Below are 19,221 nucleotides of genomic sequence, written 5' to 3' on the forward strand. Positions count from 1 at the left end.
TCTCTCCCGCAGGAGCCTTTCTTTTTGGAAAGGAAAACGCAATTTTCCCCAAAAGTGGTATTTTGCCACTTGAACGTAAGTGGGCTGCTGGAAGCATATTATTTCTCGCCCATGTCTTTGCTTCCTTTTACCGAGGAGCCGTTTCCCCACCCACTGACAGAGGGTTGCTCCTGCTCATTGCTGTCTGGGCCCTGCTGTCTTCCAGGGAGGCCACTTCAGGCAGGAAGGGTGGACGCCCCTCTGAGCCCTCCAGGACTGGCGACTGGGGAGTGGTGGGGGACTCCCCATGTATCTCAGTCTTCTGCCATTTCATCCAGAAGTTTGCCCTCACGTTCGAAACCTGAGTGTATGTTTTCTCTCTGGTACCTTCTACTTTATGGTTCTACAGAACATTTCCACAAACAAACAAAACCAGTCTCAAAACCCTAGTTGATTCTATTTGCCATACATAGAAGTTCTGCCCCCAAAGAGAAGGATTCTTAGCAGCAAAACTCAAGTTTATTAAAACAGGACTGACAAGTATAATAAAATTTACATTTGCTTGCGCTAGGCCAGGGTGATTTTGTACAAACAAGATGATGCCAGATAATGACAATTAAGGCTTTGAAAGCGTAGCATATAAAACAAAATATCTTAATTAAAAAAACCTTCATAAAAGTGGGGGGAAAAATCCCAGCCAAAAAAAAAAAAAAGTATTCACAGCAAGAGCTTGACACCTGACCCCCACCTGCTAAGGTGTGGCACAGCGAGGGACCAGAGCAGCACCTGCTGGCCAGGCCAGCTCTGCCCCCACTCTGAGGTATCGAAGGAGTTACAAGTGCAAGTTGAAGAGTTGAACAAGCAACTCCCCACCCCCACATCCGTTGAACAGGCAATCCAGGATGCTGATGTTGGGGGGAGCGCCTTTGCGTAGTCCAGAATGACCAGACAATCATGGGTTACCAGTGCAAGGGGCTACGGTATCGAGCGAGTCCCTGCGGGTTCTGGATCACTGTATTCCCCTCCAGCAAACATAGGTAGAAAAGCAACAGTGAAAGGGGCTGCAGTCCCTTCTGCAGCTCCCTCCAGCGGTGCCACGGTGTCCTCGGGGCTCTTGGCAAGCATGGTCTGTTTTTGTGGCTCGCACCCCACGGGCCCAATTTCAAGTTGACTGAGTCATTAACTCATTTGGAATGTATGTTCAAGACGTTTGCCTCTGACTTGTAAACAATCGCTGTCTCAGTGCTAATGGGTGTTGAGATACCTAGGAATAGGAATAAGTCCAGAGAGGTCACAATTATCCAAGTAGGTTTGGGAAAAAATGACACAATGCCCACAGTGGGAAAGTCAGCTCATGGTCACGGCTGGTCGACTATTTTTCCTTTTTCAGAAACTCAACTGGTTTTATATTCTCTCTGAGTCTGTTTTTATGCCAGGGCTGAGACCCAGAGAAAGGACCAGATAGTCATACACAGGAAAATCAAGGTCACACTAAGACCATATGTTTATTTGGCAGAATGCTAGACAGTCAAAAACTGCCCACAGGAATGCTAGAACCAGGCCTTTGATCCAAGTTTACACTGATGAACTTTCATTTAGAATCTACTAGAATAGGAAGGAAATTTGGCCATCAATCCAGTCCCTTCGTTATCTAGATGAGGTAACTAAGACCCCAAAGTGTCCCTGGCTCTTAGTCTAGTGCTCTTCACAATGACAGCTTTTTGGCTCTGACCCTAGAAATTTGGCAGTGACTCATTAGGGGGCCTGGGTGAGGTCTTGTTTGGCCTCTAGGCACTCAGAGAATGCCCGGACTTGTATTTGTGAGAAGACAAAAAAGGAGTCTGGCGTTTTTTTCACATCTTGGGAACCTAAAAATATTTGTCCAATACTCAGAATTGAAAGGAATGGAAGAAAGAAGAAAGCCAGACTCTGCTCTGTGAGTGCAGAATATAAATGAGAAAAAAAAAAGTAGAAGCAAAAATTAATAACTGCATTTCCCTCCCTCTGTGTAGTAGTGAGAGGAAAAGGGCCCTGGAAGTTAAGAGGCTGGGAGCCTGTGCCACAGACCGCTCCTGTATGTGAAGCCAAGCAGCTACTTTTTTGGTCTCCCCTGGAATGTAAAGGATGGTGGTTTATTCCAACTTCATGTACTCTTCACTTCTCGCCACCTAATGAACAGTATTCATAACATGACGAGACAGTTCTGCAATATACACATGCTCCTGAAACGGCTTGGCTCTCAAAACGTCGTCAGCCGGTACAGCACGTCTCGGTCTTGAATTCAGTGCTGTGCCAACAGCTTTCCTTCTCAGCACTCACGAAAGCGACAGTCCGTGATGGAGCCCATCCCCTGAGTGAGGCGGGAACAGCCTTCTCTCCCTGTCTTAGGCAGAGACAGTGCTGAGGAAATTATTCTATCTCATTTGTCGAGCCCGTTTGAGCTCAGCAGCCATTTTCCACACAGAGACACAATTGGAGAGCAGTATGTTTTCTGGGATCTGAAATTCCATTTCGGGAAGAATTTCATTCTCTTTCGTTTCCATGTAACTTACTAGAGTGTCTCTCAGGCTGAAAAACAAGGAACGAGAGAGAGCATTTAAAACAGTCTTCCATACAATGTAAGGAGACCCACCAATTGTACTTTTTCAAGTCATCAAGAGAACCAAAGTGTTCATTAAGACGAGAAATACTGAGGGTCATCTTAAGGTCAATCAACTATTGAGTTACTGAACTGGGACTAGAATCCTGCATTCAGGGGTCCTGGGGCATACCTGTTATTTCCCACACAGTGAGACAGAGACCCCACAGAATGGAGCTGACCTGGGTCAGGCCCAGTCAGATGCCTAGCTCTCTAGTAATAGATCTGCTGTATAAAGACAAAGCCTCGCCGTTCAAAAAGGCTTGTGTTCCATTTATGTTTCGTATTAACAAAGACCAGAAGTTCTCTAGGAAAGGGATCTTTTTTCTTTACACGAAAAGTCCATAAGACTTGTGGAAAGGTCAAAGAATACACATGTATATAGGTATGTGCCATATAGCATAATGGAAGAAAAGAGCAAATATGAAGTGTATTGGTGAGGAAAACTGGAGTTCAACTATCTATTTAGAAAAACAGTAAAGTTAAATCCCTACCTTACACAACACCTAAAAATAAACTGGTTAACAAAACAAACATCCAATATAAACTATAAAGGAACAAGAAGACCTGGGAGGAGGGGCCAGCACGGTGGTGCAGCTGTTAAGTTCGCACGTTCCGCATTGGTGGCCCGGGTTTGCCGGTTCGGATCCCGGGTGCGGACATGGCACCGCTTGGCAAGCCATGCTGTGGCAGGCGTCCCACATATAAAGTAGAGGAAGATGGGCACGGATGTTAGCTCAGGGTGGCCCCGGGGCCGAGTGGTTAAGTTTGTGCACTCCACTTCAGTGGCCCAGAGTTTCGCCGGTTTGGATCCTGGGCACGGACATGGCACCTGCTCGTTAGGCCATGCTGAGGCGGCGTCCCACATGCCACAACTAGAAGGACCCACAACTGAAAATATACAACTATGTACTAGGAGGATTGGGGGAGAAAAAGCAGGGAAAAAAAAAAGAAGATTGGCAACGGTTGTTAGCTCAGGTGCCAATCTTTAAAAAAAAAAATCCAATAGAGGTTAAAACCCAAAAAGCAAGTCCTCAGGTGCCGTGGTAATGGTCAGACAGCAGGAAACAGAATTCTGCGGTAAGATAAGAGTTGTTTTCCTGTCTAGGGAGGGTCACAGGAGCTGTGGCAGAACCTTCTGTGTGTGCCTGGCCCAACAGGCGTGTAAATCCATACCTCCAGTTGGGGTTAAAATCCTGCTCGGTGTGGGGGTTCTTCAGTTTCAAGATTATCATTTCATGAAGCTCTAGGAGAAAGGCATCTAGGCTGATCTGATTCAGGAAAGTGCTGAGGAGCTTAGCATCCCCTGGGCTGAGATCGACTTTGTACTTTGAACTGATTTCCCCAAATGGCTCCTAAAATGAAATACGAACAAACGAGACAGGGAAGCCTGGGATGAGAGTGCAGCTCGCTTACTGTGGGTGGAGGGGAAGGGGCCACACTTACTTTCTTCAGGTGCAGCAGCTGTTCAGACTTGTGAGCAGAGAGGAGCTGCCAGAGGGCGATGATGTGTCTTAACTGACATCTGTGTAAGTCCTGGAAGAGGAAGAGAATTCCTGCCTAGGAGCGCGTCTGAGATCTGCCCACGCAGGCGCTGGTTTCACTCCCGCCCTGGACTAATTCTGTTTCCCTCATTATGAAGGCCATCTCTGTTCCACGCTCTAATCCACCTGCCTCATCTTTAAAACATCTCTGAAATCCTCTCCGTCCTGCAGCATCTGAGTCCATTAACATCATGCAGCTGGCCGCTGGCCGATGTCCTCCAGTCCTATCTGTGGCACACTGTCCCGATTCTTACGTTCTGAGTACCTCTCTGTCTTTACTGCCCGACTGTGTTCTGTTTACACTGTGGACTGGCTGCGTGAGGGGCTCTTGCCTCCCCCTCCTCTTCAGAGGCTGCCTAGATCGGTCCTCCCCGAGTGGTAGTGTTCCTAGTTGGAGTGGGGCGACGAAGGTGCAGGACAATGCTGATCCCCTCTGAAGAGGGGCCTAACAGAAGACCCACCTGTAGAGCCACCGCTGTCTGCTCACTCATTCGCAGCATGTCTTGGATATACACATTCAGGGACATGTTCGGATCCCCGCCAGCCGTGCTCAGAAACCTCAAAGTGACTTCTATAACAGACAGAGCTTCACAGGCATTGCTGTAGGACTGCAGCTGTCCAGTGATGGCGCTGACGGCCGAGTTGGGGAGGGGGTTCTAGGAAATCAAAGGCAGGACAGGAGTCCATGGGTGGGGCTTCCTGTACATCGCTACCTGGTAAGAGCACTGACCTTCACTGCCAAGGCCACAAGATGGGACGAACTCTCTAGGAACAACTGTTAACATGCCGTGCTTCCTAAGCGTCAGCGGTATTCCAGACGCTTTATGGAAATAGGTATGACCTCACTGAATCCTCAGAACAACTTTGTGAAGATGCATATGGGCACACGTGTATGTGCACGCACAGGAATCAAAAGAGCAGGAACAAATAAGTCCTCTGGACCTTTTGCCTCAGCATACCCGGTAATGACATGATTGCTAAGAAACTAACACCACAAGATTTCAATCTGTTTATGCTCAACCCGAAAACTTTTGCTGACTTGTCCTGTTTGCCCTTTGGAAGGAGCACTGAGATCAGGGAATTTAGCGAGGCCACTGAAACTCTGGTGCTCACAGCAAGTGCCTGGAGTGAAGGTGCAACAGTCCAGATACAGATGAGAGACTCTAAGAAGAGAAAGCCCTGTGCAGATGAGAAGGTTTATCATGATCACCTGTGGCATTTTGTTCCTGATGCCCATAAAGAGATGTTCGTAGTTCCAGTCACGTCTGTATACCAGAGTGGGTATTCCCTAAATCAAGAAAGAAAAAAAGTCTTTGCTAACTGAATCCATTGTGGAAGTTTCTATCAGATGACAAGGATACTCTTGAGCAGTAACTCAAGTGTAGTACCATGCTGTTCAGTGCATCACCCGGCAAAGCACGCAGCTCTCTGTTGCCATGTGATGTCCACGTTCAAACAGTCTACAGGAACAGTAACACAACAAGGAACCAGCCTAGCCTGGGTGGCCAGGCAGATCCTGTCACGAAGGATACTGTAGGCTTGCAGACCGCCAGGGAAACAGGTATGTGAGGACCACCCAGTTGTGCATTCAAACTACTATTGAGCACAGACAATGAAGAAGGCAGTCACGCTGCTAGACAACAGGGATAGCAGAATGAATTAGAAACAGCCTCAGGGTCAAACAGTTCACAGCCCAACCACAGGCAGGGAGGGAGAATAAATACCCCCAAGTACAATATCTTTGACGGGACCTGGAAGGAACCAGGAGAGCCCAGGTGAAAGAACACAGAGGAGAGTGCATGATGTGTTCAAGGGAGGGAGCATGATCTGGTGCCTGAGGTCACAGGACCCACTGCAGTGAGAAGTGAGCTAAGTGGCTGGAGACAGGGCTGGGGCAAGGCCACAGGGAGCGTCGGCTTTATCCCTCGTGCAGTGGGATGCTGGTCGACGCTGTCCAAGAGCGAGTGATGGGGTCAGACCTGATTTCAGAACTACGGACTGAAGAAACCAGAGGCAGGGACCAGTTGGGAGCTAGGGCAGTTGTGGAACTTAAGGACAGATGGTGTGAACTAAAGCAGTGGTCTGTGGTAGTTAAATAGGGGACACCCAAGGGTACCAGAGGACAGCTTGTGTGTGGAGACTAAAGGAGAAGGGAGAAAAGATGACTGAGGGTTTCTTGGGTAGCTGGTGGTGCTGTAAACTGTGGTAGAGAATCGGGACAATGAGTCCATTAAGACTTGAAGACAGCCATGCAGTACCGAGGTGCGGAGGCTGATGCACAGCAGCTGAGGAGAGTCTCTGCCCAGAGATGCAGCTGGGAGCAGTGGTCCCAGACCTTGGCAGTGTGAATGACACGGTCCAGACGGTCACTCCTCACTCCGAAACCACTGTGATCAAAGCCACACCCAGGGCCACTTTTGCAAAACAGACATGCCAACCAAATAAACACCAGCGGGGTCAGCCTTACCTTGAGAGTCAGCCTGGGTTTGCCCTGGAGGAACCGACTGGTGATCTGGCGCTGGATCTTCTCCAGGTCGAACTCCTGCAAGGTCTCTCCGCCCTGCTCCACAGTATACTGGCAGCTGGAGAGAATCAGCGGAGTCAGGTCTCGCTCCACTTCGTAACTGATGACATGCAGGTCAGTGACCTCAGAGGCATCAACGGAATAGCTGAGGGACATAAAGACGCAGCACTCAGTGTCCAGCCCAGAGCTTGCGGCCTGGTTTATATGGAGCCAGTTCCTATTTGACGTCCCTGCAGTCTGAGTAGATCTGAACACCTGAGAGCGTGGCTGAAGGAGTGTCTGTTAGAGAAGGAGCTGGAATCTGGCTTGTGTCTCCTCATGGGCCTGGGACCTTGCTTGTATCACCTCAGAAATGACTTCCCGGGCTGAAAGGGCACCACCTCCTGTGGGCTTGTGCGCTCACCTGTTGTCTTCCTTGGAGAACTTCTCCACTGTGTAGACAATTTCATTGTGCAGGTTAATCAAGTAGCTGACTAAGGCGGTGGAACAGAGGCCCTGGCCCCGGCGACGCGGCAGAATGACCTCGAAATCGGTGTCCAGATCTAGGTCAGTGCTGCAGTAGGCTTTAGGGAGCTTGATTTCACCTTTAAACGACAGGGTTATTCTTAAGCAGCGAGGCACTCATCTCCATGCTGTTTCTTTCACAACATTAAGACCAGGGAGCCAACCACAGCGGTGGGGAGGAGCAGAGGTCGGCTCAGCCAAACAGAGCTAGGAACCAGCTTAAGGGTTGCCAGGATCTTAAGACCCTGCCTCAGATCTCTCTTATATCCCAACAAGCTTCAAGTGTTCTCCACTCCTCTTTTATTCCACATTTATAGATTCAAGAGGACCGAGGGTTTATTTATCCCAGACACCTCCACCAAAAGATTCTTAGATCCCGCATTCAGCGCACATAGCATGGTGCATGCAATAGGAGGGGCAGTCGGTTAGGATGGAGAGAAGCAGCTTTCAGAACAGAGACTATGACACTTACCATTGGTCTCAAGTGACCTCCTGAGCTTGTTCCATGTGGACAGAAAGACAGTGATTCTGTTCTGGAATAACTGCTTCAACCCATCTGTCAGACAGAAGGCTTTTCAAGAACCGTATGATAACACCTCCCACTCCAGGTCAGACCGACAGTTACGTGCTCTTTGCAAAGAACCCGAGTTGGCACCTTCACATATTCACAACCTGTTCCAACTGCCATCTAAGCACTAAAGCCGAGTTTGAGGAGCGAGAGAGGGAGGCGCCTTCGGCTCTAGCAAAGCCTCTAATGTGTGTTTGGGATTCCTGGCACCACTGGCTTCACGCTCAAAGCTCAGGGTGCAGAGCACCCACCCCTGACTGCGCCCGCCCCCCGACAGGAGTGATCCTCTCGAATCATCAGACACAGAAAGTCCTGGTCTCTGATGAGAGCCGAGTCATACCTGCATCGTGACTTCCAATAAAACCTCGGATGGAGTTGTATTCAACTTCGGAAACATTCTGGAATCGTTTCACTAGATCTCTTTGCAGCGCCAAGATCTCAGGCAAGAATTTCACCAGTCTCAGTTCTGCTTCCTGGAGAAGGGAAGACCACTCAGTGACACTCTTTAATTTACCTAGAAAATGTTATTGGGGAAACAGACTTTGAGGCTGGCTCAGGACCTGTATTTAGAGTTTAATCTGGTCACTGTGCCATTTTATATGATGACACATCACGGTACTTGAAAATGGGGAAAAGGCTAGACCATCCTTTCAGCAAGTACCTATTGCCTGCCTGCAATATGTTTAGCCACTGTTCTATACCCTAGGGATGGAGGCATGAACTAGACAGAGTCTCTGCCCCCATGGGGCTGACACAGCAAATGTGATGAAGCTGATCAAGGAAATCACCCTCTTGGGCCCATGTGATGGGCTGGGTGTGGAGAGAACTGCTGAGAGCAGAAAGACCAAGAGTTCAGGCAATGAAGCTTGGCGTTATCCTGGGTGTCGTTCTGAAGACCTAGGACCTAAGCACCTTCCATGTGATGGAACTGTGCACCTTAGCAAGAGATCACAGTATCACCATGAAGTCCTCCCTACTGTGAATCCATTTTCTTTAACTGACCAACAGAAATTTCTGAATCATCCTACTTCTTGCCAGACTGCAAATACTGGTCCACAGAGGAAAATGATTAGAAAATCTATTATAGAAAATAAAAGTTCAAATGGATTAAAGTTAGACACAGTGTGTATTTCTGGTTCTAACCGACAGTCTGGACTGCTCCCCGACCCTCCACTCCCACCACCACCACTGCTCGCTCACTCGCCCTTCTTCAGGCTGAGCCCGAAGGGTTCACTGATGCCCAAGTGCTCCAGGCACCGGGGGATGAAGATGAATGGATATGGCCAGGAAAGGTTTTTATTCTACTCCTTCCTGTTGACTGACTGGGGAGATCCTCCCTGGGGCCCTCAAGTTCTTTACAGATTCCTGCTAATTCCAACTCATCTGTGACTTTATGCCTCAAATGACCTGCACAGTTTGATGTGTATGAAGATCTCTACTCTCTCCCTGAGCCTTCTGCTACAGACACTCTAAAGCACAGAAGCAGTCTGTTAGATGTCCTGTCTTTACGAACGATCAGACCAAATCAGAGCCGGGGCCTTCAGGTCCGCAGGGGACATCCAGGCAGGCGGTCACGGTGAGGTGGCCTTACCTTCTGGAGGAACTTCCAGAGGATGGGCACTGTTTCTTTGCCGTTTTTCTGCTCCACGATGTGCTGGAGGTACTCAACGCTGACTCTTTTCCTGCAGCTCCACATCTTGGAGCAGTGAACCATGCTATTCTGGGGCAGGTGGGGCAGGAAGGCCACCGGGTCACTGTATATAATTTTGGCCACAGGGTTGGAGCTGATCCGCTCATCTTGGCTGATTAGTGTATTCACAGTCAGGAGGGTTTTATCCAGATGCTAGGGGAAGAAAATGATACAGGATTCTGGACATACGGTAACTGCTAACAGACGGGGACTTTACCAGCAGGTGAATTAGGGAGGCTGCCCTCCTCATTTTAGCACGTTTGCTAACTTTTATCATAATTTGCATGCTCCTTGTTTGTAGGTTTATGTCTCCCCAAGAAGAATGAGACTCAGAGACCTCTATTTCATTCCCATTCTTTTACTTACTGACTTTTATTTCCTGATGGGCTTACTCTCAGAAATATCCTGATCTGACAGAGGAGAATTAACCTATGACTATTAATACATTTAGGTGGGCATCTACGTGACAGCTTATTTCTCTGCCTCTTGCTCTCACAATCTGCTGTAAGAAGGTATGGAGAGAAGGCCACTGCCTGCACTCTCTGGACTCCCCGACTGCCTCAGGAGGGGAGAGACTGGGGCACTGCGGGAGGGTGGGTGACGTGGGTGGAGAACGCCGAAATCTGAGGCTTAGCCCAAGGCTTCGACAACACCTCCTTAAGGGACACCGGCCAGGGCGCTCAGGAGAAACACCCGCCTGCACTCCCTCAGATGAAGTACTCAGCAGCTGTCGTCACGCGTCACTCACCTCTAGTTCAGGTAAAATAAGAGCCTCAACAAGCTTTTCCCAGTTGTTTCTCTTTTCTTTGGTTGACAATTCTGCATCAAAATTTAAGGGTCCTACAAAGAAAAATGTGTAGGTTACGCAAGGAGAAAAACCCACAGCAGTCTACAGACAGTAAACAGTAAACAAATATTCAGCCAAAATAATGCTCCTTGTCGGAGGGTATATCCTTCTCAGTTAACCTCAGTATTTTAAAATGGTTCCTGCTGCTACCGCCAACCCCTTGATCTTTGTGAAGCCTTTACTTCCATCTCCATGTGGCCCACTAATTGTCATCTTAAAACCATTTTGAACAAAATTACCAAAAGGAGAGTACTTTGAGTCAGAAGCCTAGGAGCAAAATAACAGTGGCCAGTGCCACCATCAGCCGCATCAGCTGCTGCCACCTGAGCTCACACATGAAGCAGGACCCTGCAGACGCTTCTGCGGGGCAAGGGGCTGTGGAAATGGCCAGCATGCTTCTAGAATTTGGTCATTTGCTCAGTATGATCCTGGGTGAGCTCCCCTAGTTTGAAATCACACTAGGACGAGAAGCTTAAAACAAAATCAGATTTTGCTAAATGGAAAAATATATACTGATGTTGGTTTCTGACAAAGTAGCAACTAAGTAAGAATGGATTTTCTGGTCCTGTGGCAGGACTTTTAATTGCTGCTATTATTATTTTAAATAACATTATCATTACAATGGTAATTTTAAAAGATTTTTGCAGATAAGCAAAAAGAATATAAAATCACTCAATTCCACCACTCAGAGATCACTATTGTACTAAGGTGTCTTTCAGAACTTTCCTTTCTGTATGGATTCAAGTTTGTTTTTTTTTAAATTTTTTTTTTAAAAAATTTTATTTTTTTTCTTTTTCTCCCCAAAGCCCCCCGGTACGTAGTTGTATATTCTTTGTTGTAGGTCCTTCTAGTTGTGGCATGTGGGACACTGCCTCAGCGTGGTTTGATGAGCAGTGCCGTGTCCACGCCCAGGATTCGAACCAACGAAACACTGGGCCGCCTGCAGCGGAGCGTGTGAACTTAACCACTCGGCCACGGGGCCAGCCCCTGGATTCAAGTTTTTGTTTTTGTTTTTTTTTAAGATTTTATTTTTCCTTTTTCTCCCCAAAGCCCCCCGGTTCATATTTGTGTATTTTTAATTGTGGGTCCTTCTAGTTGTGGCATGTGGGATGCCGCCTCAGCATGGCTTGATGAGCAGTGCCATGTCCGCGCCCAGGATTCGAACTGGTGAAACCCTGGGCTGCCAAAGCAGAGTGCACGAACTTAACCACTCAGCCACGGGGCCAGCCCCCAGATTCAAATTTTTAAAATAGGAAAATTAGTTCAATGAACGTGACATAGTAAGTCAGCCTATGACTGTGATATTTTTAGGGAAAGCAGAAGCTTCACCCCAAAAACAGGACAGATGTCCAAGGAGAACATGTTCTGAGTGCTTACCAAACCTCAGTCTCTGATGGTGAGGATTCACTGACTCGCATCGCCTGTCTCGGACGATCCATGTTCCCACACAGGGTGAATTCCCTATGAGGCTGACCTGGAAACTGCCAAGCCTCCCCACGTACACACGCATTTCACACCTCTGTGCAAACGACCTCGAATACTGCAGGTCTTGACCCAGCAGGGGAACATGGAAAGGACAGAGCAGGCTCTTCCATCTGCAAGTACACTTCTTCCTGCTGCTCTGCCCGTGCCGTCACCTTCCACACGCCATCCCTGATCTCCCTCTGGAGTGACCTGCTTTCTTTGCAACTACGCTCCATGACCCCTGCTGGCCCTGCCTCCCCCATTTCCTTACTCCGGCAGGAGAGGGGGCGCTGCTCCCTGAGAAGGCTGCACAGGACCAGGTGCACCACACTGGCCGTCTCGTCGGCGCTCCTCCCCAGTGTCTTGGTTAGCTGCTCCAGGTCTCTCTCGACATGCTGCCACAGAAACCCTCTGGGATCCATCACTGCAGGCTTAATGATGTTGCTCAGAGCCTACGGGGGCAACGAGACAGAGGTCAAACAAGATCTTGTTTGTAGAGGAGATGCTGAGTTGAGTGGAGGCCACAAGGAGGGAAAAGCCAGCGGCCCGTCAGAAGACGGTCTCTAACATGAGTCACAGGAGTGCAGTTCCAACAGCAGAGGCCAAGTGAGAGGCCGGAAGTGATGGCCTTTGACACCGTCAGAGTGAAAGGAAGAATTCTCAAAGCCGGAACTTCTTGCTACCATGGTTAATTAGCTTAGAGGAAATGCAGTTTGCTCTTTCTTTCTTCCCTAGAGCTACAGCGAAGACATAGGCAAAGTCAAGATTCTGTCAGCTCTCTGCTCCCAGGTGCGGACCAAAGACATAGAGTTGTTCATTTAAAATGGATTTGCTATTGTCTGACGAGTAGTTCCCCCATAATAGCGGGAAAAATTAGGAGTTGTAAATTTTATATTACTTTGTGGATTAGGTAACAATGACATACTCAAAATCTACAGGAGGTGGCTAGGACTTTTTAGACTACAGGACTTATGTGAAAACACTAGAGCAGGTCATCACTCTTGTAACGAAATCCACAGTTTGGCAGCACCATGCTCTACCTGAGGACTCTGGGCAGCTCCCAAAAGCAGAGCCAGATGAGTGAGTAACCGGATGAGAAGGAAGGCCACTGGAGAAAGCTCTCGGTCAGATACCACCGCCTCGCCTCTGGGTGGTGGGTTTCCCAGCACGTGGCCAGTCTGAGTTCTGTCTATGCTGTTTCTGGAAAGGACAAGAGAAGACAACGTGAAGACGAAGACAATCATCTCTTCTCAGCTCTCAGGCACACTTGAGACTCCCAGGACCTGGAGACTAGTTTTGAAGAAACCAATGTTAAAAGTCTTTCTTATTCTACTAGGCCAAGACCACTTTCCTAAGAATCTTTTTCTTTATAGATTCACCTTTCTGGCTGACCAAAAGCCCACGGCATTCTCAGCGTGAAGTGGCTGAAGTAAGTGGCTATGCTATCCTTGGGCCGTGTGTCAGGATGGGGTCTGGACCTGCTCCTTCCACTGAAACCAGCGTGGGGAGAGGGGCAGGCAGGCGGAAGATGGAGTTGGGAGAGTTGACATAGACATGGGGATGTGTGCACACTGTTCTCATTCTCCCGAGTCAGAAACCGGTACCCAAGGTCCAGCCAAGGATCCGTCTGACACCCAGACGGGAAGTGTAGAAGGACAGATATGTACAGTTGCAAAAATACTGGAGATTTTAGGACATTCTGATAATTTATGGAGACAACAGGTTAGAATATTTTAAATTGTGACTGCACTGGAATAGCCAGGATGTATGATGACCGGGAGAGGTCCCAGCTCTTATCTGAAGGAAACATTGATGACCACGCCTGTCTCATGAGCAAGTTTGGGATTATGAGACCAGATCTGTATCTGGATTCTGAAATATTTGATAAGATTGACCATGTCTCCCTCACTTTTCTCAAAAAAAGAGGAAGCTGAGAAAATTTATAAGTGAGACGGCATCTGCTCAGATAGACAAATGCACAGTCTTTGGTTTTGTAGACTTATTTGTCCCCCTGAATTAGGTCACCTGCTTATGTCAAGCACATTCTGCAGGGAGTGTGCCCAAGACCCAACTGGAAGACACCTGAATTAATATGTATTCATAACAATAAGTACTAATGTGTAGTCTGCTTTGTATTTAAAGCCAGTTAGCCAATGACAGATCAAACCCCTCACTGTCGTATGAATACAGGGACCTTGGCACTGATATCCAATGTGACACAGGTCCAAATATGATATAGTAATTGATACCACATTTAGTATCAGTTTATCAGCTGGAATAGAAACAGCCCCAAAGCCCATAGTTTGACTACTTAGAAAGGAAAGCCAGTCTTACATACTGGATCATTTGGAATCCATCCTTTGGTCTGTGATTAATCCCTCCAATTGGAGCACCACAGTCAACACAGGAGCTCTGTTCCATTGGCATGCCACACTAGGATAAAGACAAATGGGACCTGAGCTCAGTTTTGGAGCCAGGATCATTTTATGCACAAATGCCATCCTGCAAATGAACACTTCCTTTCCACAGGTGGCAGTGGAGGCCACTAGGCTCGCTCATCCTAGTGGATGCACACTGCAGGTGGGGCTGCAGGAGCCGTGGGAGACAGGGCGGATGCTCCACGCAAATTTGGACTTTTTTTTTAAACAGGAGAGACAATTTAAGTTTTATTCCCAAGTAGACACTTTATAGACAAATATATAAAACTCAGTCTTCCCTTTGCATGTCCGTCACTGCTTTCCGTTCCCCATCTCTCACACTAGTCTCTAGTGTCAGGTGTTAGTCTCCAACACAAGGAATACCACAGTAGCTTCCAAACTGACTGCTTTCACTCCACGTGGGCTTTTTTTTTTTAAAGAAAAGTAACCATATGATCTACTACTTCCAAAGGCTCATCTTTCAAAATCCGATTGTGTGCTTCTGTACACCGGGAATCACAGCCTGTAACAGACCAAACCAAACTCACATTCCCAGACCACAGAATTTCAGAGCTGGGAGCAGTTATCTTGGGAAGAATCTATTTCAGTCTCATTTCAGGGACAAGGAAGAGAGTGAAGCTCCAAAAGATGAAGGGTATATATCAGTTTTTTCCTCTACATCTCTTCCTTACTTTATTAAATAACATTTTTCAGTTCAATTCAACAGCCTGTTGCTGAGCAAGTACAGACGACACTATGAAGGGCTCTGCCTAGGTGCTTTGGGATTCAGAGATGGATAATACACAGGTTCCAAGGGCTTGCAAGCTAGGAGTCTTTTTCCTGTCCTTTGTCATCTAGGCCGCATCTCCTCTCTGGGCTAGTAATCCAGCCCACGCTCTACTCAAGACTTTGCCATCATAAAAGACACGTGTCCCTGATCCCACACTGCAGTGGCCAGGAAGGATGGCTAGCAGTGGTTCCTAACCAGCAGAAGCGCTATCTCCCAGGGGACATTTGGCAATGTCTGGACATTTGTCGTTGTTACACTGGGGTAGATGGGGTGCTCCTGGCGTCAGGTGAGCTGAGGCCAGGGATGCTGAACGTCCTACAGTGCCCACAACAGCCCCGCAATAAAGAGTTATGTCCCCGGTGCTGAGGTTGAGAAACTCCGGCTGGAAACCCTTAGCACCATTTAGATGTTTAGTTGGACACCTAGAACCATCCTCAAAATGAGTCTGTGTTCTCCTAGAAGGTCAATACCCTCATTATCCTCATCCTCTATGCCCCCCTCTCCTCAGACCCAGAGGAACACACATTTTGAACCCCCCAAATACCAAGACTCACCTCTCCTACAGAGCACGGGTGACCGTTGGGACACGCTGTTAAAAGAACAGGACACACATTGGCTGGTGAGCTTTCTCCTAACCACCCACGCTTAAAAGGGAAAGCTAGCTCTCTCCTCTCTGGCCTGACCAAAACATGACGTCGAGTAAACACCCCAAGCACGCTACCAGAAATCCTGAACTGCTCTGTTAGCTTAGTTATTAGTTATTTGACACATCCCAGGAACTCAGCAAATACGTGTTGTTGTTAGTGAAAAAAGTCTCTGGGTTTAATTGTACAAAGCCAAGAGAAACTGGATTACAAGCTCACACCAGGGATTACTTTTGGAGGCCGGGGGTATAGTATTTTATATCCCTCTACTCTCTTGGCTGGGTTTTTGTTTTTATTTTTTGCCATGACTATGTTTTACAACAACTTTTAAAACTAGTTTAAAAAGATTACTTACTCAAGTCGTGCGTTATATTATTATGTTTCAAAAAAGAACTATCTTTGAGTCAAAAACTTCATTGGATTGTGAGCTGACCCTTGACTGAGCCTCTGATGTGGTTCCCAGTCCCCTTTCTCGCAAAGTGGCCTATTCCAGGGACGAGAGGTGCGTCCTTTCCCCAGGACTAAGAACGGAATGATTCGCATCATCTACAGTCAGCAAAGCGCCATTCCCTTCAAGCCATTTGTGTTCTGCAAAGGCACCAACAGCAGTAGGCAGGCACTCTGGGACCTTCAAGCACAAGCCACCTGGACCCCAACTCTAACCCAGTGTTTCCCGGGGCTTTAGGATGCTCTTCAAAGCTTGTGTGATTCCATCTCAGACACCAATACTTACTGTACCAGCGGACACCTTCCAGACCCCTCCAACCCCTAGCTTGAGCCAGCAAGTCTTCAGGCATTGTTGGAAGAAAAGCATTCTGAAAAACCAAAAAAACGGAGACAGCTTTAGAGAAGTGAGCATATGGGTTGGCTGCTGTGTTCAGCAAGAGTCCTACAGTAAGAAAGTGAACTTGATTTTCCTTTTTCTTGCCCTCAAAAGCTCTCTAGGAAGGAAATAGGACAGCTCTCTGTAACAACAAAGAGTAGGGCAAGCTTTCACCATGACTCAGAGCTAAACGATCAAGTGAGACAGAGGAAGACAGAAGATCTAGAAAATAAACAGCTTCAGCAGTTTCCAAGGTACAGGATCGGGCTCTTTAGTGACAAATTCTTCAAGCGTTCGCTGTAAAAGCTGGTGTAGTCACACTCCAGTCTTACCGCCATGTTGGCTGGGGAGAAGGCCAAATTCTTTAGGGGTTCCAAGACTTTGTTTTGTCCACAGAGAAGGACGGTTGCAGCATGAATAGCTATTTCTGTCACTGTCCCTTCAAGGCCGCCGTCCCTGGAACCCGTCCTCAGGAGTGGAAGAGTATTGGTCACCAGGGATGTTGCAAAATGTCTGACATGAGGAGGAGAGAGGATCTTGCTTCCCTCGATGAACTTGTTCACAGCCTCACATTGCTGACAGGCAAAAACATTTTCAATATTAAAGTGCACCAGAGAAGAATATTATGTGAATCTAAAAGTTTGTTCTTATGTTAGTTATACATTTTGATACCAAATACATATGAATATCAAAGTAAATAAGGGTTAAATTATCACCATTTGAGGGGAAATTATCCAGAGAAGAGAATTCTCATCTATAAAAACAGCAACCACACTCCCAAGCACTCATTTTAATATTCTAGTTTGGTAAACGTTACCTTTTGTTCTTGACTTTAGTTTTAACCGTAATTCCAAAAGGTTTGGGTGAAACAGGAAGCAGTGCCTCCACATAAGGTTGAAAACCCTCATCCAAGATAAAAATTATGGGCATAATTCGTAACTTTTAGTTCTATTCAAAAAAGTCCCCCCAAATAAAAAGACTATGAACACGAGGCTGAACATTGATACTCACCTCTGGCTTAGGATGGAGGTTTGCATTCTGGGACCTGTACAAAATAGTGACCTCTCTATAAAGGGCTAAGAGTAAGTGAACTGCCTGTCGAGTTTCAGAGTTCCTGCAGGCCTGAAAAAGCAAGGATTTAAAGTAAGACTTTGAAAACTTATGCAGATGGATCTAAGGGCCAGAGTCCTGAGTGATTCGTGTGTGAACACAGAATGTGGGTCAGCCCTGCAGCCACGAGGAGGGGGAGGGAGCCTTTCTAAGACCCAGGATGCCTGGGACCCTGTATCTCAAGGACCATCTTCTGGCAAACAACTCTGAGACTACAAAGTTCATAGACTATTCTCACATTAAACTCAGTGAATACTTATCAGATGGCCTACGACAGAAGTACAGAACCACCACCTGTTCTCTTGCTGACTACTTCACTGGTCCTAGAAACTTCCTGAGCAGAGATAAGATGTTCTTGTTCCTCTTTTCCTGCCACTATGCCAGGGTAAACAGACTGAAAAAGGAAACGACACTAGAACACTTGAAAAACCCTGCATCTTTCGTAAAATAAATACACACGTCAGCACACAGAGGAATTATGAACATACATAGATAGGAATTTTGCTAATTGTGCCAACTCATCCCGCATCAGAGTAATCTCAGAAAAAGTGATATTTCAGCAGGGTCTCAAAGGACATGATGGAAATAAGCATCAAAAGGGAGCATCTCATGGCCTTGGCAGGCTGGCAAGACTAAGAAAATCTGTCAGCCCAGCTCCGCTGTGGCCCTCTTGTTTCACCCAGCTGTGCCAGTGGAGGCCAGGGGCATGACTTCTGACGCGTGTAGCATGTCACTCTGTGGGGCCTCTTCCACCGCATCGTTTGACGTAAAGAAGGAAAGACACAGGCTCGGAGAGGTGCCATTTTGTCTAGAGAGGAGCCTGAGCCCGTCCTACCTTCAGAGCAGTCACAATAGCCAGGGGCTTGCACTCGAGGATGGTTTTGCCCATGGCATCGCGAAGAGCCTTATATTCCTCACCATGCACCAGGTATCGATCCATCTGGCCTGGATGATCCTTCTGCAACCCCAGGAAGACAGGGTTAATCACAGTGCGGACGGTGGGGCGAAGGTTTCTTAGCAAAGAACTATCTTGACAGGTAAAGGAACCAGGCGATCGTTAGAGGTTTAAAGATGGCTGAATGGGGATCCCCTGGTCCGGCCCAAGTCATGACAGTCCAGTGCTTGTCTGGGAAGCACCTCCTCCTCACGAGATGAAGGGGGGCAGTGGATGAAAATCCTGGGCAGGAGGAGGCAGCGCTAACCTCGTAGCTGCTTTCTTCCTCCACTCAAAGCAGAGCCACAGGCCAGCTGACTTCAACTATGTCAACTCCAGGACCCGACTGGTAGTTGGATTTTTAGTGCCATTTTTGCAACCCCCAGACAGTAAGAATTTCTTCACTTCTGAGCAGTAGTAAAGGACCACTGAGAGGCCCTGAAGCCAGAATTACTGCAATTCTTTTCCTTCTTTTTCTTTTTGCTGAGGAAGATTTGCTCTGAGCTAACATCTATGCCAATCTTCCTCTTTTTGTATGTGAGCCACTGCTACAACATGGCCACTGACAGATGAGTGGTGTAGGTCTGCGCCCAGGAACCGAACCTGGGCTGCCAAAGCAGAGGATGCCGAACTTAACCACTAGGCCACCAGGGCTGGCCTTACTACAATTCTTGTTGTTGAGGAAGATTAGCCCTGAGCTAACAGCTGCCGCCAATCCTCCACTTTTTGCTGAGGAACATTGGCC

General features: G+C 47.6%; 1 protein-coding gene and 1 long non-coding RNA gene across 12 annotated transcripts in view; one reads left to right on the forward strand and one right to left on the reverse strand.

The window, feature by feature from the left end:
* Nucleotides 1-19,221, forward strand: part of LOC138916082 (uncharacterized) — a 42,439-nt gene that overhangs the window by 2,692 nt on the left and 20,526 nt on the right. The gene's annotated exons all lie outside the window — the stretch shown is intronic.
* RNF213 (ring finger protein 213) overlaps nt 477-19,221 on the reverse strand; it is a 115,260-nt gene continuing 96,515 nt past the window's right edge. For 10 of the 11 annotated variants that reach the window (XM_070225819.1, XM_023651845.2, XM_023651847.2 and 7 more), the window contains 19 exons: nt 18,378-18,500; nt 17,444-17,554; nt 16,765-17,007; nt 16,343-16,424; nt 15,520-15,554; nt 14,097-14,191; nt 12,799-12,958; nt 12,030-12,210; nt 10,196-10,287; nt 9,349-9,600; nt 8,098-8,230; nt 7,662-7,745; nt 7,089-7,269; nt 6,629-6,830; nt 5,372-5,449; nt 4,623-4,817; nt 4,064-4,153; nt 3,794-3,972; nt 477-2,547 (listed from right to left, as the gene is read on the reverse strand). In XM_070225819.1, coding sequence (XP_070081920.1) covers nt 2,394-2,547; nt 3,794-3,972; nt 4,064-4,153; nt 4,623-4,817; nt 5,372-5,449; nt 6,629-6,830; nt 7,089-7,269; nt 7,662-7,745; nt 8,098-8,230; nt 9,349-9,600; nt 10,196-10,287; nt 12,030-12,210; nt 12,799-12,958; nt 14,097-14,191; nt 15,520-15,554; nt 16,343-16,424; nt 16,765-17,007; nt 17,444-17,554; nt 18,378-18,500 — 2,670 coding nt within the window. In that variant the 3' untranslated portion in view covers nt 477-2,393. Of the gene's footprint in view, nt 2,548-3,793; nt 3,973-4,063; nt 4,154-4,622; nt 4,818-5,371; nt 5,450-6,628; nt 6,831-7,088; nt 7,270-7,661; nt 7,746-8,097; nt 8,231-9,348; nt 9,601-10,195; nt 10,288-12,029; nt 12,211-12,798; nt 12,959-14,092; nt 14,192-15,519; nt 15,555-16,342; nt 16,425-16,764; nt 17,008-17,443; nt 17,555-18,377; nt 18,501-19,221 lie in introns of all 11 variants that reach the window. The other variant, XR_011422749.1, reaches the window with a different exon arrangement.

The sequence above is a fragment of the Equus caballus genome, chromosome 11 (assembly GCF_041296265.1).
Source record: "Equus caballus isolate H_3958 breed thoroughbred chromosome 11, TB-T2T, whole genome shotgun sequence".
Taxonomy (NCBI): Eukaryota; Metazoa; Chordata; class Mammalia; order Perissodactyla; family Equidae; genus Equus; species Equus caballus.